Source organism: Lipotes vexillifer, unplaced genomic scaffold (assembly GCF_000442215.2).
Source record: "Lipotes vexillifer unplaced genomic scaffold, Lipotes_vexillifer_v1.1 scaffold21, whole genome shotgun sequence".
NCBI classification, from domain to species: domain Eukaryota; kingdom Metazoa; phylum Chordata; class Mammalia; order Artiodactyla; family Lipotidae; genus Lipotes; species Lipotes vexillifer.
In genome coordinates, this window is record NW_006774065.1 from 3,254,939 (window position 1) to 3,272,020 (window position 17,082).

General features: G+C 49.6%; 1 protein-coding gene across 2 annotated transcripts in view; it reads left to right on the plus strand.

Annotated features, from left to right (window-relative positions):
- Positions 1–17,082, plus strand: part of KDM2B (lysine demethylase 2B) — a 130,662-nt gene that overhangs the window by 112,237 nt on the left and 1,343 nt on the right. Inside the window, exons 14-22 of one of the 2 annotated variants that reach the window (XM_007448709.1) lie at positions 5,742–5,885; positions 7,093–7,179; positions 7,362–7,622; positions 7,801–7,914; positions 8,554–8,592; positions 8,723–9,402; positions 10,079–10,242; positions 10,332–10,493; positions 11,169–11,387. In XM_007448709.1, coding sequence (XP_007448771.1) covers positions 5,742–5,885; positions 7,093–7,179; positions 7,362–7,622; positions 7,801–7,914; positions 8,554–8,592; positions 8,723–9,402; positions 10,079–10,242; positions 10,332–10,493; positions 11,169–11,387 — 1,870 coding nt within the window. The remainder of the gene's footprint in view (positions 1–5,741; positions 5,886–7,092; positions 7,180–7,361; positions 7,623–7,800; positions 7,915–8,553; positions 8,593–8,722; positions 9,403–10,078; positions 10,243–10,331; positions 10,494–11,168; positions 11,388–17,082) is intronic. The other variant, XM_007448708.1, reaches the window with a different exon arrangement.

Consider the following 17,082-nt stretch of genomic DNA (forward strand, 5'->3'; position numbering starts at 1 on the left):
CCCCGCCCCCCACCCCCGGGAGTGGAGGTGGCAGCCCTTCCTTGCTGCAGGTCGCGGGGCTCCTGAATGCAGGCCCCACCTGTGCCTCAGGCCGGTCTGTTCCTTTGCTCATTGGTCTGTCCAGTCCCTCCACTTGAAGAGAATGTGGCCGCAGCAGAAACCCCGGAGGGATGCTCCCTTCTGGGAAGAAAGGGGAGACTAATGCTGTTTTCAGATTCCACACTGCAGGACTCTGGGGTCCTGCCATGTGCTCAGGCTCCCTTTCCTTTATAGTCTGCTGGTCTTATAATTCCTTCCTTCCCTAGATGACTGAGTACTTTGAAGTCTCTGCCATTAAAGATGTCAGGGCAGCCTGTCCTGTCTGTGACCCTGTTGCCAACATTTATGGTCCAGTTCATGATGGTTCTGGGCCCCTCCTTCCTTCCTGTCCTGCCTTCGAAGTCAGAGGTCTGGGTGGAAGGTCAGTGCCCCTCCTGAGGGGGCCGTCCCAGAGAAGGAGGACTGATTTATGGTGTCCAGGAGGAGCTGGGCCGCTGGAAAGCCTGGCCAGCCCCTCCAGGCCATCTCGCCTGGCCTCCGGCCTTGCCCCAGGACAGGGCAGTGGTCTCAGGCTCTGGCAACTCAGCAAGGTCCTGGCTCTGCTCGTGTATCCCCCCTGCACACACTCAGGCATTCTGCCTTCCTTGGGGCACTGCTCCGGGCCCCGGGATCCTCCCTGAGGGAGCAGTGATCTCCGTGCTCCCACAGGAAAGCAGGCTCAGCAGGAGGGGCAGGATCCTTGGCCCTGGGCAAGACCCTCACAGGCCCAGCCTGGCATCAGGCGAGGCTTCCTCCCTGGCTGCTGATGCCCCTCCAAGCCTGGGGCACCTTCCCCTTCTCCCTCCAACACATACTGCTTGTGTTTTTGTGTTTTCTTTATGTCTGTCTCTCTTTTTAAAATTGTGGTCCAAAACTTGTACACTTTACCATCTTGACCATTTTTAAGTGTACAGTTCAGTGATATTACCTATATGCTCGTTGTTGTGCAAACCGATCTCTAGAACTTTTTCATCTTGCCAAATGGAAACTCTATATCCATTGAACAGCAACTCCTCCCCTAGCCCTGGGCAACCACCTTTCTACTTTCTGTTTCTAATTGTGACTACTTTGGACATCTCATGTAAGTGGATTCAGGCAGGATGTCTCCCTCTGTGAGCTTATTTCACTTAGCTTTAATGTTTTCAGGGTTCATCCACATTGCAGCATGTGTCAGGATTTCCTTCTTTTTAAAGGCTGAATAATGTTCCGTTGTATGGGTGTGCTGCATTTTCTTTATCTGTTTATCTTCTCATGGACATTTAAGTTGCTTCCACCTCTTGGCTATTGTGAATAATGCTGCAACGAACATGGGTGTGCCAGTATCTCTTGGATATATTGCTATATCCAAAAGCATATTGCTATATATATATAATCAGTCCAGAAGTAGGATTGTTGGATCATATGGTCATTTTGTTTTTAATTGAGTAATCTCCATACTGTTTCCCACAGTGGTTGCTCTTTCACATTCCCACCAATAGTGCACAAGGGTTTCAGCTTTTCCACATCCTTGCCAACACTTGTTATTTTTTTCTTCTTTTCTTTTTCTTTTTTTTTTTGTTTTTTTGGTTTTTTGCTTTTTAAAGATGATGTTGGGGGTAGGAGTTTTAATTAATTAATTTTTGCTGCGTTGAGTCTTCGTTTCTGTGCGAGTGCTTTCTCTAATGGTGGCAAGCGGGGGCCACTCTTCATCGCGGTGTGCGGGCCTCTCGTTGCAGAGCATAGGCTCCAGACGTGCAGGCTCAGTAGTTGTGGCTCACGGGCCTAGTTGCTCCATGGAATGTGGGATCCTCCCAGACCAGGGCTCGAACCCATGTCCCCTGCATTAGCAGGCAGATTCTCAACCACTGCGCCACCAGGGACGCCCCTATTTTTTTCTTTTTTGATAGTGGCCATCCTAATGAGTGTGAGGTGATACCTCACTGTGGTTTTGACTTACGTTTCTCTGATGATTAGTGATGTTGAGTATCTTTTCATGTGATTGTTGGTCATTTGTAGGCCTTCTTTGTACAAATGTCTGTTGAAGTCCTTTGCCTATTTTAAAATGGGATTGTTTGTATTTTGTTGTTGAGTTATAGGAGTTCTTCATATATTCTGGATATTATCCCCTTATCAGATAACATGGTTTATAAATATTTTCTCTCATTATGTACGTTGCCTTTTTACTCTCTTGATTGTTTCCTTTGCTGTGTAGACGTTTTGCAGTTTCGTTGCTTGTGTTTTTGTCACCTGTACCAGGTCATTTGAATGGATTTCAGGGAGTTTGAGTGCCCCCTCGAAATTAAATACAGATTTTTATATGTGTGCCTGTGTGTATGTGCATTTTTCTGGAGTGAGGGTCCTTCTGTCATGGTTTGAGAGAAGTTGTCCGTAGGGACTCTGGGTTTTGAGAACAGTGTCACCTAAAACTTGGCATGGTAGCAGTGCCCCAGGACCCTCTCTTCCTCTTAATTTTTTTTTTAATTAATATTTTTGGCTGTGTTGGGTCTTCGTTGCTGCGTGTGGGCTTTCTCTAGTTGCGGCGAGCAGGGTCTACTCTGTTACGGTGGGTGGGCTTCTCATTGCGGTGGCTTCTCTTGTTGCAGAGCATGGTCTCTAGAGCACAGGCTCAGTAGTTGTGGCACCCGAGCTTAGTTGCTCCACTGCATGTGGGATCTTTCTGGACCAGGGCTTGAACCCATGTCCCCTGCATTGGCAGGCGGATTCTTAACCACTGCGCCACCAGGGAAGTCCCCGTCTCTTCCTCTTTAGCCATACTTTCTCTTTCACCCTCACCTTCCCTCCAGTGACCCAGGTCCAGTTACAGGAAGCTGTCTCTGCTGTCACCTGTTCTTTGCAGCCCCGGTGTCTGGCCCAGTGCCTGACACAGGGATTGTTGGTTGAAGGAAACCTGACTTTTGTGTGTATCTTCCTCTCCAACCTGGGACTGATGGCAAATGCAACCTTAGCCCGACCCTCACTTGAGGTCCTTGCTCTTCTTCCCGGCTTCGCACTCTGTTGGGGCACTTCCTGCCATGTTTTACCCACCTCTGACCCAGGCAGGCCCACCTCTACTACTCTTCCAGGCCCTTTTTCCTGATGAGTGAGTCTCTCTCTTCCCATGGCGGAGGCTTCCTCCACAGTCTCTCTCTTCCCATGGCGGAGGCTTCCTCCCTTCCCACTGCCCAGCACCCTCTCCCTGTAGCCCTGGCTGGGGTTTCCCCTCCTGCAGTAACTTTGCAGAGACTGGTTCTGTCTCTCCTCGCCTACTTCAGAGTCTGAATGAATGATGACTCTTTTGCCTTCAGTGTTCTATCCATTTTACAGACTTTTCCAGTGATTGGTGGAGTGTATATCCCAGCTTATTTGAAGCTATTCTAACTCAGTTTAATAAAAATTGGTTGTGTGTTTCCTCTGGATCCCAAGTACTGGGAGGTGGACGTTTATAAGGAGGAGAGAGTGAGAGCTTGTCTGCAGGGGTTTATAGTCTAGTACATCAGCTCTCAAACTTTGTGGTCTTGGGACCCCTTTGCTCTCTTAAAAATTAAGAAAACCCCAAAGAGCTTTCATTTATGTGGGTTATTTATTAATATTACTGTAATAAAAAATTTTAAATATTTTGAATTCATTTAAAAATTATAAGAAACCCACTACATGTTAAAATAAACAAAATTTTTAGGAGAAATAACATCTTCCGAAACAAATGATTAGTAGGAAAAATAACACTGTTATATGTTTTTGTAAATCTTTTTTATGCCAGGTTCAGTAGAAAAGACCTAGATTTTCATATATGCTTCTATATTCATTCTGTGATGTTGTTTTGGAGGTACTATATGAGGAAAACCTGGCCTCATAAATATGTGGTTGAAAAAGGGAGGAGTCTTTTTTGGTGGGTGGGTCTGCGCTGCTCAGCTTATGACTGAAAGCGCGGAGTCCGAACCACTGGAAACCTCTGGACTGCCAGGGAATTCCTGGGAGGAGTCTTTTTTTGTTGTTCTTTTTGTTTTTGTTTTTTGTTTTTTTGCGGTACGCGGGCCTCTCACTGCTGTGGCCTCTCCCGTTGCGGAGCACAGGCTCTGGATGTGCAGGCTCAGCGGCCATGGCTCACGGGCCCAGCCGCTCCGCGGCATGTGGGATCCTCCCGGACCGGGGCATGAACCCGCGTCCCCTGCATCGGCAGGCGGACTCTCAACCACTGCGCCACCAGGGAAGCCCATGGGAGGAGTCTTTTAATAGCCTTTTCAGATAATCGTAGATATACTTCTCATCCACCACCAGAGCTCAACAGGTGGCAAGTGCTTAAAAGTTAGTTGCAATATGGAATCTGAAACTGTATCAGTGAACTTTTCCTACTGTTACATTAAAATTCATTAGTCGTTCTTGCCCCTCATTTGCTCATGCCTAATGTTATAACATCAGATATTGGTCATTTGGAAAACACTGGCTCACTGAGTTTTACAGATTTTCCAAATAGGGGTACATAGTGTTATACAGTGTTTAAAAAAAAAACACACATTTGTTAACACCAGCACCAGTGTCCTCAGAAAAGTCTTTAAGTATCGGGAAGCTGTCTAGTTCACGGTGGCTGATGTAAGTTTTCCAAAATTCTAATTTTTGTTTGAAAATTCAAATTTCATCATCTGCAACAAATGTTTTAAGTGATTTTTCTGAAAGTGACAGACTTACTTATTTCATCTTTGAGAAAATGTGCCAATACCCTTTTTTTTTTTTTTTTTTTAAATAATCAGTCATTCTTTCAAGTAAAATGGTGTTCTGTGGAGAAAGTGACCAGTTCAGTTCACGGCTTGATCACAAGAGCTTTTCCTTTAGATAACCGTCACCCTCTGGTATTCAGCTCAAGTAGTTGATGCATACTTCCTATTTTGTCACGCAGAATATTAAAAGAATGTGTACTCGGAGGTCAGAGTTTTAATAAAGTTAATCATTCTTACTTACTGCTTTATCAAAGATATCCTTAAGTGAAACTGGTGAGCTTTTTAAGGAGCATGTGGCCAGGAACGGCCCAGCGACTGCCTGGGCACATCGGAGCCTCTGCCCTGACAAGTGCCAGCAGTCTCACCCACCAGTGCAAGTGTCAACACAGTGAAAAAGGCAGATGATGTCTTAGTGGTATTCTGAAGATAGTTTGACCTCCCTGTAAAAAGTCTTGAGGACCCAGAGTTCTTAGACTGTGCTTTGATAGCCGCTGAAGAGATGCGGCCTCAGCCCCTACAGATCTGGGCTCGGTTCATGCCCCACCTCCTCCCGCAGGTGTTTTCTCATATGTGAGGCTGTCCCTGACCTCTGCATTTCAGCTTAGCCCTCCTTTCCCCCACCTCACTGCTGACCTGGCCCTCCTTGCTTTATTTTTCTCCATTTCCCTTGTCACCATCTAACAGACTCGTCTTCATTTTGCTCGCCTCCCTCCACTAAAATGTAAGCTCAGGATGGCAGAGACTTCTGTCTGTCTGGTTCAGTGCTATAGCCAGAACTTGGAGTGGTACCTGGCACATGGAGGTAGTAGCCGGATAAGTATTTGAATGAATGAATGAATGAATGATGGACAGTGCCTGGGCTGGTTCTCCCCCAGCTCCTGGAAGGCCCGAGGCTAGTACCTCATTGCCTTTGATGTGTTTCCCATGGGGTCCTGGCCGTGCTGACCCCTGTGTGTTCTCCCTGCTCTTCAGCCAGTGCTGCCCCACACCGCCGTGTGTCTAGTGTGTGGCGAGGCAGGAAAAGAGGACACAGTGGAAGAGGAAGAAGGCAAGTTTAACCTCATGCTCATGGAGTGCTCCATCTGCAACGAAATCATCCACCCTGGATGCCTTAAGGTGAGCAGCCTCGGGGGCATCTGGCTGTGCCGCCTGGCGCCTCACCCTGGGCCTCTGGTGGTGCTGATGCTGCGGGGCTTTGGGGGGTGGAGGGGAGTGAGACTAGGTTCCCTCCCTGAAGGACTCTGAGTCTGGGGGATTCTTTGTGACTGATGATGAGCTGAGGGCGAGAAGGTTCTGGAGTCGCTCAGACCTTGCACCCATGTCTTTGCGGGAGTGAAGACACACAGACACACACATTCCACCTCCCGGGACCTCAGAACCACAGAGAGTTCCCAGAGTCTTGCACCTGGGCCAGAGGGAGAGAGTGGGTAGCTGGGCTGCTCTCAGGGCTTCTGGGAAAAGAGGCCTGGGCCAGGGGAGGGCAGGTCCTGTAACAACAGGTGGTTGCATTCCTGTCCCATGTGCCAGGAACCTGTTCCCTTGGTGTGCCCAGGGCAGGACTGCCTCCTGGGGACCGTCGTGCTGTGCCTGCCTGTCTTGGGCAGCAGGTTCCACCTTTGAAAGGAAGAGACTGCTCTGGGCTGGCACATACCTCATACCTCTGCCTCAAGAGAATGTCAGCCTACTTGGCACCTCCCATCAGCCCAGCTCTATCTGTTCAGAAAGATGAGAGTGGGCCTGCCCCAAAGGGTGCTTCAGCTCTGAGGTGTCAGTCCCCTTTCCCTCGGTGCTGGTAGTGGGGTTTGTCGTGACACTCCCCTCTCCCCAGCACACACACCTCCCCCTCTGAATAGGGGTGCTATGCTTTTCCCCTGGCCCCTGGTCACTTCTCTCTCTCCCGGATCAGAAGCTCCAGGGAAAGCACATCTCACTTGCTGATAACCACGCACCCAGTTCGGTGCTGTTAAATGACTGAATGGTTTGTGGGTCCTTGCTGGGTGCCAGGCCCTGAGCTAATTGCTTTCACTAGGTTACCTCATTGAATTCTCACATAACTCCAGTGAGATAGGCACACTCCATTTTATGGCTGAGGGCACTGGCCCACAGAGATGGAGTGATTTGCCCAGGGTCATTGAGCTAGGAAGAGGCAGTATCAGGATTTGAACCCTGGCCTGAATCCAGAGCCACCTGTCTGAACCACTCTTGTTTTCTCTTGGCCAGAGGTGGTATGGAAATGGCTTTTGGGAGGGGGTGTTGATGCTTTTGGCAGAGCTGGCCCTGTCCACCCCCTCCCTGCCTGCTGACTGGTGTGTGTCCCTCCCAGATTAAGGAGTCAGAGGGCGTGGTCAACGATGAGCTTCCAAACTGCTGGGAGTGTCCAAAGTGTAACCACGCTGGCAAGACCGGGAAAGTGAGTGCCGGGCTCCAAGTCCCAGGGGTCAGCCCAGGAGGGGGTAGACCTTGGCCTTGCCAGACCCAGCCTGTCTCCCCACCCACGGCGATGTCGGCTTGAGGGGTACCGCGGACTCGGGGGCAAGGGCACGTCCAAAGATATACAGTTCGTGTGTTCCTTCTCTGTTTTTGGCCTACAAGCAAAAGCGTGGCCCTGGCTTTAAGTATGCCTCAAACCTGCCCGGCTCCCTGCTCAAGGAGCAGAAGATGAACCGGGACAGCAAGGAGGCGCAGGAGCCTGCCAAGCGGAGGAGTGAGTGTGAAGAGGCGCCCCGGCGCAGGCCAGACGAGCACCCCAAGAAGGTGCCCCCTGACGGCATCCTGCGCCGAAAGTCAGACGATGTGCACCTCAGGAGGAAGCGGAAATACGAGAAGCCCCAGGAGCTGAGTGGACGCAAGCGAGTACGACCGGGAGGGACGGGCAGCGAGGGGTGGCCTGGATGGTCCCAGGGGGGAAGGGATGCGCGGGTGGGGGCGGGGATGGGCAGCAGGGAGAGCCGAAGTCACGGAAGTCCTGAGAGCCCGGCCGGAGAGAAAGGAGGGGAAAACCAGCGAGTCACTCCTCTTCCCACCCCTTTAGGCCTCGACGCTTCAAACGTCCCCCGGTTCCTCCTCTCACCTCTCGCCGAGGCCCCCTCTAGGCAGCAGCCTCAGCCCCTGGTGGAGATCCAGTCTCACTTACTTCCAGCAGCAGGTGCTCCCACGTCGCCCCGCCCTCCCCAGGCCCCGGGGACTCGCGAGTCCCGGGCCGCCCCCGCCCCGCCCCACTGGTCCTCGAACCCATTGCCGCAGACCTCCAAGGCACCTGTTCGCCGTAGCTTCCCAGGCCTCAGCCCCGAGGCTCTGGCTCGTGGTTCCGGCGTGGGGCCTGGGAAGCTGAAGCTGCCGCGGGGAAGCCCTGTGGATCTGGGGAACCTCGGAGGATCCTGGCGGCCCCTCTTCGCCCACCGGCCCTTCCAGCATCAGCCACGAGGTGGCGCCTGGTTGTCTTCTCCTCGCTCTGGCCATTAAGGCTCGGCCGGGAATCCTGCAGACCCTGCCTCTGGGACAGGCTGGCTCTCTGAGCCAAGTCCGACCTGAATGGGCGACTGCATATCTCTGGGTCTGTCCAGGGGTGGGAGGTCAGTTGGGTGGGGACAGCTTTATCACTCTCCGCCAGTTCCAGCTTCTTCCTTAAAACCAGCAGGCAGGGCCCACCCATCTGTCAGAGAAGAGAAGATGGGATTTGTTGGGAAGGTGACCCTCCGGCCTCTGTTGGTGGGGCTGGGTGTAGAGGGGACCAAATCCCACGAACCCTGGGAGCAAGCTCTGCATCCTTTCTTTTCTGTGACAGCTAAAACCCGGCAAAGAAGATAAGCTTTTCAGGAAAAAGGTACCATCTTCCGCCCTCACCCCAGGCCTGCTCCTGGGGCAATGGGTCCTGGGGTAGAGGGTGGGAGGCCTGGGTGGGCGCAGCCCCGGGTCTAGGGGCTCACCCCCCCATGCTCCCCCTCCTCCCTCAGCGGCGGTCCTGGAAGAACGCTGAGGACCGAATGGCTCTGGCCAACAAGCCTCTCAGGCGCTTCAAGCAGGAGCCGGAGGAAGACCTGCCCGAGGCGCCCCCCAAGACGAGGGAGAGCGACCACTCCCGCTCCAGCTCCCCCACCGCCGGCCCCAGCACGGAGGGGGCGGAGGGCCCCGAGGAGAAGAGGAAGGTGAAGATGCGCCGGAAGCGGCGACTCCCCAGCAAGGAGCTGAGCAAGGAGCTGAGCAAGGAGCTCAACCAGGAGATCCAGAAGACGGAGAGCAGCCTGGCACACGAGAACCACCAGCCCATCAAGTCGGAGCCTGAGAGCGAGAACGAGGAGCCCAAGCGGCCACTGGGCCTCTGTGAGCGCCCTCACCGCTTCAGCAAGGGGCCCAACGGCACCCCCCGGGAGCTGCGGCACCAGCTGGGGCCTGGCCTGCGCAGCCCGCCCCGAGTCATCTCCCGGCCCCCTCCCTCCGTGTCCCCGCCGAAGTGCATCCAGATGGAGCGACACGTGATCCGGCCGCCCCCCATCAGCCCCCCGCCCGACTCGCTGCCCCTGGATGATGGGGCGGCCCACGTTATGCACAGGGAGGTGTGGATGGCCGTCTTCAGCTACCTCAGCCACCAAGACCTGTGTGTCTGCATGCGGGTCTGCAGGACCTGGAACCGCTGGTGAGGGGCGCCGGCTGAGTTTGGATGGGGGCACCAGGGGGTCAGGCTAAGGCTTAGGCTAGGCCAGGGATGGCGCGTGCATTCCCACTGGAGTCGCTCGTGATGCTCTTTCTTTCTAAGCCCCATCCAGCTTAAGTATCCTCCGCAAAGAGGTCTAGCAGCTGCAGTCAGTGTGGTCTTGTCAAAAGAGGTGAACCCTACTTGCTTTCCTGATTTAGCTTCTTGGAAGATGAACTGAGGACCAGGGGGAGTCCTTGTCCTTAAAGAGCTAGCTCAGGTCACGAGTGCCGCGCCAGTTCCTGATCTTAATCCCTGCTTTGATAGTTCCCAGCTGGAACGGTCTCTGACCTTGGCCAAGTTACTTACCTTCATCTGTGAACAGGCATGATGCAGGGTTGTTTTGAGATATGGCCTGTGGAGGGTGTAATTAAACCCCCAGTAAATACTTTACAGCTTCTGGTACTTTCCATGGGGGTGGGGGGGAAGGGCTGTGACAATCAGAGCAGAGGCTCTCAGGTGCCAGCGAGATGGAAACTAAACAGAAGGGTCCAGGGGACGAAGTTAAGGAGCCTCCCCCTGGGCTTGGTAGGTGGGGGACTGACCACAGCCATGCATGGGGCTCCCCAAGAGAGCTCCCAACTCTGACATTGCCCCCTCTGCTGGGCCTGGACCCCAGGTGCTGTGATAAGCGGTTATGGACCCGCATCGACCTGAACCACTGCAAGTCCATCACACCCCTGATGCTGAGCGGCATCATCCGGCGACAGCCTGTCTCCCTGGACCTCAGCTGGACCAACATCTCCAAGAAACAGCTGAGCTGGCTCATCAACCGCTTGCCTGGTGAGCACTGGGCCAGGGACCCTCAATGTGCAGTAGCAGGGGCTGGGGTGTATCACCTGACCTGCCACCCCCTCTCTGTCCCCCGCCAGGGCTCCGAGACTTGGTGCTGTCAGGCTGCTCATGGATCGCAGTCTCAGCCCTCTGTAGCTCCAGTTGTCCGTTGCTCCGGACCCTGGATGTCCAGTGGGTAGAAGGACTAAAGGACGCCCAGATGCGGGATCTCCTGTCCCCGCCTACAGATAACAGGCCAGGTGAGTGTCTGGGACAGGGGTGTACCCAAGTGGGGGTCACAAGAAGGTGGTATGACCAAGCTGTGCCGTTGGATCTGGTTTTCACCACAGACCCCATCTGGTACTCATGTCTTCAAGCCTTCTCTGGCTTCAGCCCTTCTCGACGCGTAGCTGAGTCCCAGATGCTGTTCTCAGTCAGCTTTGGGTACAAGAGGGGACCCATGAGAGGGCAGAGGCTCCCAGGATGCCACTTTGGGAACTCTGTGCATCTCACTGCTTCTATGTTAATTTGTCCTTCGTTGGCTTTAAGCCTCAAGCATTGGGGTCAGTGTGGCCGGACAGGGCCTCACGGGATGAAGCCCTCCTAGGTCGGGTTGCAGGACTCACTGCTCCCCACCAGTACCTTAAATGAGGAATCTGTGGTGACCCAGAAATGCTGTGCTGTCTGTACTCCAATTGGCTGAGCACTGCTGGATGGAATGCAGGCTCTGTGTTTCTAGGTCTTCTGACTTTTAAAGAATCTACAAGGGTAAAACTTGATGTGGAATATTGTGATTTTTAAATGTTGGAACCAGTTTTGATCTTTTGGGGAAGACACTCAACAGCTAAATGAAACCCAGGTGTTCCACCTGGCTGGTAGGCCTTGTAAAGTGTCATGTTAGGGTGACATGTTGCCTCTCTGTCCTGCCCCCTCAGGTCAGATGGACAATCGGAGTAAGCTCCGGAACATTGTGGAGCTGCGTCTGGCCGGCCTGGACATCACAGACGCCTCCCTGCGGCTTATCATTCGCCACATGCCCCTGCTCTCCAAGCTCCACCTTAGTTACTGTAACCACGTGACTGACCAGTCCATCAACCTGCTCACCGCTGTGGGCACCACCACCCGAGACTCCTTAACCGAAATCAACCTGTCAGGTCAGTCCGGGGCACCCATCGGGGTCTACCCAGGACCCCGGGGGACAGGCTGGGCATTCCTCATTCGAAAGGAAATACTTGTGGGCCTGTTGCTATAGGGTCACAGTGTTAGACGCTACGACACACCAGTGAACAAGACAGACCCACGGCCTAGTCTAGAGGGGAAACACACATTAAACAAATAAGCATTATTAGATTTTAAATAATTGCTCCAAAAAATAGTGCTAGTAGCAGTGAGAGCACATGAGCATATAGGAGTGGATCTTGACCCAAAATATGGGCTAGAAAAGCTTCCCTTGGGTGCTGTGGATGACCTGGCGCCTGGCAGCAGGGGGTGTGGGAGAGTAGCCGGCAGTGAGGCCAGGCTGGGCCAATGGAGTAATAAGCAGCTTGATTTCTGCCATGGTGGTTGTCGCTTATGTGTCCCCCTCCTGACCCTGCTATCAACGGGCCTGTTGTTGACAAGAAGAAAACCCCACAGTGGAGTCCTCACTCCCCCCACTTACTGATGGGGCTGGAGTTGGTTCCTAAGGACTTGGGGCACAACCAATGGGGAGGTGGACAGGGGCAACACTGCCCGTTCTCAGCCCAGTTAATCCAGTTCTCGTCTCATCGCTCAGGATGGTCAGATTGGGCGTGAAGATTTTGACCAGAACCAAAAAAAAAAAAAAAAAAAAGGAGAAAAGAAACTTTTTTCCTCCAGAAATTACCAAGTAATAAATAATACCCTCACCTCATTTAAATTACATTTTGACACAATCCAATCTGATGTCTGGCTTGGTCAGGATTCACATACTGTTTAGCTGTTTCCCTCTCTCCATCCCACATTCATGCCTGAGAAACGCCTTCCTGTTACCAGTGCCACGTCTGAGTGGGAGCTGATGCTGTACCTTAGTGCCTAGGGAGTCCACCCTCGTTCTTGGAGAGTATTGGTGGCGAGGTGTGGGGGCAGGGGGGGTGTTGCAGAGAACAGAGAGCCACACTGAGGTGAGCTTTCACCAAGACCCCAGCTCCAGGCTCAGCTCGTGGTCTTGAATTGATGCTGGGGCCACCCCATGGAGGAGGGCCTGGGGAGCATCTTGTTCTAAAGCGCTTGGTAGTAATGAACTCTTTTAACTAATTCCTATTTAATTACTATGCATGTGTAGCAGAGATCCTAGTATAAATCCCCCTCCCCTGCAGCACAGTCCATGATGTGTGTTTGTATAAATCATCTTTTTGCATTTTGTTTTCCACCACAATCCTTTCAGGTCATCTTTTTGTCTCAGGACCTACATACAGATCTCTGCGTTTGCGTTAAGAGCTGTGATGTATATGAAGGCCAATCTCTCTCATACCCAGTCTCTTCTAGATTCGGTTCTTTTTAAAATGTTTTCCCCTCCTGTCAGTATAACTAGTTAATGATAAAATAAGTCTCTTCCACAAAATGGATGGCACTTGACATGTTTCCAGATCCTTCAGTGTGGTTGGAGGATCAGGTCTAGTGGCAGAGTGAAGCCATGGTTGCTCGAGGTGGCCCTTGGGCTTCCCCTTCCCTGCCCCTGATTTTCACCTTGAGGCAACCACCTTCAACTCTTGAGCTCTTTGTTTCTGTTTACCTCCATTTTTTCCAAACAGCAAGCCTACATTGCTATTTCTTGTTGTTTTTTGTTTGTTTTTGTTTTTCCTATTCAGATGCTCTGTGTTTGTTAACTTGCTATGCAGAGAACAAGGATTACTATTCTTACATTCTCTTACCCTGCTCCCTTTTCTCCCTTCATCTTTCCAATTTGTGGTTAAGTCACTATTACTTACCTTATTATGGCCATGTAAGTACTGTCCACTGTTGAGCCAGTGTGTATTATGGGTGTTTCCTTTCTTGCACATTTTTTGGTTTGTTTTCCCTAGAGTTAATAATTGCCTCATTTTTGTTTGGTTAGTTTCTATAACAGACTTGAGTACTATTCTTTCCCCACGTGAACTCCTCAGGCCCTCAACCAGTCTGTGTAGGAAACCACCCTCCTGGACTTCTTTTCCTCCTGCCCCCACTTGAACTTGGCTGTCTCTGCCTGCTGCACAGCTCCCGTCCTGGGACTTCCTTGATTTCTGTCTTGTGCAGGGACCCTTCTTTCCTTGGTCCCATATCTTCTTTCTTGGTTTATCTGTTCGTTTGGTAGAGGACATCTTCCAGACCTTGTATGTCTGAAAATGGCTGTATTATACCTTCATGTTTAATTGATAGCTTAGCTGGTTATATAGTCCTAGTTTGGGAACCATATTGTTTCACAAAGTGGGAGGCACTGCTCCTTTGGCTTCTGCCTTCCAGAGTTGATGTCCAAAATGATTTGATTCTCCAACCTTCAGTGAATATTTTCTCTCATTGGAAGTTTGTAGAACACGATCTTTTTATTTATTTATTTTTAAAAATTATTTTTTAAAAAAAATTAATTAATTTGACTGTGCCGGGTCTTAGTTGCGGGATGCAGGATCTTCGTTGCGGCATATGGGCTCTAGTTCCCTGACCAGGGATCGAACCTGGGCCCCCTGCGTTGGGAGCACGAGTCTTAGCCACTGGAGCACCAGGGAAGTCCCGTGTAGGACATGATGTTTATCTCAAAGTTTTTTTGCAGTTTTGGTTGATGAGCCTTGGTTTGAGTCCATTTTCAGGGATTGTATTGAGCATTCATGAGTGCTTTCAATCTCTCAATTTGGTTCTGGAAAATTTCCTTGAATTATTTAATTTCCTTCCCTTCTGTTTTCTTTCTGTAGTAGTCCTCTGATACCTTTAGTTTTTTTTCCTTTTTCCCATCTCTGTATCTGGTTTTCCTCCACTTACCACAGAATTCATATACAGCTGACCCTTGAACTAGTTAGGGGCTAGAGGTGCAGCCCTCCTTGCAGTAGAAAATCGAAATATAACTTACAGTTGGTCCTTGGTATCCACACTTCCTCCAAAAACTCAGATTCAACCACTAATTTGTAGCCTGTAATATTTACTATTAAAAAAATCAGCATATAAGTGGACCCGCCAAGTTCAAACCCGTGTTGTTCAAGGGTCAACTGTATTGAGTTTTTCATTTCTGCTTTTTTTTAGGTTCAACCATATGAAGCTGCTTTTTATGTAGGTCAGAAAACAGTCAAATATTGGCAGTTTTCATGTTTTAGCCTATATTTTTAATTTTACAGCTATAGTTTGTTCTCTGAACTTCTGGGGAGTGGCATGTTCTTGTTTCTTGGATCCAGATATTGTCCATCCTGAGGATACTGATGGTTTTTTCTTCTCCACATAGACCATACATTCCTTCAGATGCAGTCAGTGGGCCTGCCTAAGGGGCCCTTCTCAGATTTAGTGTCAACATGAGGTGGTCGGCTCAGGTGATCGGAGGCTCTGGGGACACGGTGGGAGCTGGTCTGCTGTGGGTATCCTTGGGTGGTCAGCATGGGTGGTTTTCTTTGGGGAAACCCAGACGTGACATGTCAGTCTTTCCTCTTAAGCTGGTCATGGTTGCCAAAGGACACTCTTCCTTGACCTCCCAACTGAAGGGCTCAGGCCGGGCTGCCAGGGTTCTAGGGCTTGGCAGGGAGGGAGTCTGGAGGTCTCGACAGTCAGCAGGTAAATTTCCCTGTAACCCCCATTTTTCAGGGGGTGCCCCTACCTTCCACAGTGCCTCGTGGTGCCTGGTCTAGAGACTTTCTCTTGCCCATCAGAGACAAACTCCCCTCTTTTGCTGGGGAAGGGAGTTTCAGCCTCTTACTGCTCCTTAAGTAGATTTTCAACCAGTCCTTCTGTCTCTAACCCCATCTTTAGCCCCACTTTCGTTTTACTTGTTGCTTCCAGTACCTGTACCTTTGAGGTCTTCTGTAGAAGAAATCTGCTTCTCTGCTTTTCCTTCAGCCAGTTTGGGGTTAAGCTTTCTCAAGTCTAGTGAATTGTTACCTTTTCTCCAGCTTTCTAAATTAACAAAATTTTTTTTATTGTGGTAAGATACACATAACATAAAATTTACCATTTTAACAATTCTTAAGTGTCTAGTTCACTAGCATCAAGTACAGACATGTAGTTGTGCAGCCACCACCACCCGTCTTCAGAACCTGTTCTTCACCCTGTCAGAAACTCTGTACCCACTAAATACTAACTCCTCACTCCCTTTCCTCTCCTGCCCTCAGCAACCACCATTCTACTGTCTGTCCCTGAATTTGACTCTTCTAGGTACCCCACATAAGTGGAACCATACAGTAGTTGTTTCCTTCGGGACTGGCTTATTATATATACACCACATTTTGTTTATCCATTCATCTGCTAATGGACACTTGGGTTGCTTCCGTCTTTTGGCTATTGTCAGTAATGCTGCTGTGAACATGGGTGTATAAATTCATTGTTCTTTGGGTATATAACCAGAAATGGACTGGCTGAATCACGTGGTAATTCTGTGTTTACTTTTTTTTGAGAAACTACTATATTTTTTCGCAGAGCAGCTGCACTGTTTTACATTCCTACTAACAGTGCAAAGGGTTCCAACTTCTCCACATTCTTACTAACATTTTCTGGGGTTTGGGGGTTTTGTTTGTTTAAGCGAAAACCATGCTAATGCATATGAAGATCTCAATGGGGTCTTGACTTGCATTTCCTTAATGATTCGTGATACTAAGCATCTTTTCGTTTATTTACCATTTGTGTATCTTCTTTGAACAAATGTCTATTCCCGTCTTTTGCCCATTTTTTAATCAGGTTGTTTGTGTTGTTCTTGAATTGTAGGATTTCTTTATATGTTCTGGATATTAATTCCTTAACAGATACATGACTTGCAAATATTTTCTCCTATTCCCTTTGTTGTTTTTTCACTCTCTTGATAGTGTCCTTCGTACAAAAGTTTTTAATTTTGATGAAGTTCAGTCTTCCCTTTTGTGGCCTGTGCTTTTGGTGTCATGTTTAAGAAACCATTGACAAATCCAAGGTCATGAAGATTTCCCATGTTTTATTCTAAGAGTTTCATAGTTTGAGCTCTTAAGTCTTTGAATAATCTTAATTTTTGTATATGGTGTGATGGGGGGGGGGTGGTCTAGCTTTCATCCTGTTGCATGTGGATATCCAGTTTTCCCAGCACCATTTGTTGAAAAGTCTGTCTTTTCGCCCACTGAATTGTTTTGGCATCTCGTTAAAAATCATTTGACCATTTGAGGGTTTATTTTTGGGGCTCTCAATTCTGTTCCATTGGTGTATATGTTTGTCCTTATGCCAGTAACACATGCTGTGGCTTTGTAGTATTGAAATCAGGAAGTGCGAGTCCTCTGACTTTTTTTCAAGGTTCCTTTGGCAATTCAGGGTCCCTTAAATTTCTACATGATTCTTAAGATGCATTTTTCTTTTTCTGCAAAAAAACCGCTTTTGGTATTTTATAGCAATTTCATTGAGTCTGTAGACTGCTTTGGGGTAATACTGGCATTTTAATAATATTAAGTTTTCTAATCTGTGAACATCGGCTGTCTTTCCATTTATATCTTTTAATTTCTTTCAGCGTTGTTTTTTAGTTTTCAGTGTACAAGTCTCACTTTCGTCGTTAAATTTATTACTAAATGTTTTCTTTTTGATGCTATTGTAAATGAAATTTTCGTGATTTTCTTTCAGATTGTTCATTGTTAGTGTATAGAAATGCTAATTTTTGTGTGTTGATTTTATATCCTGCTGTTTTGCTGAATTAGGGGTGTGTGTGTGGGG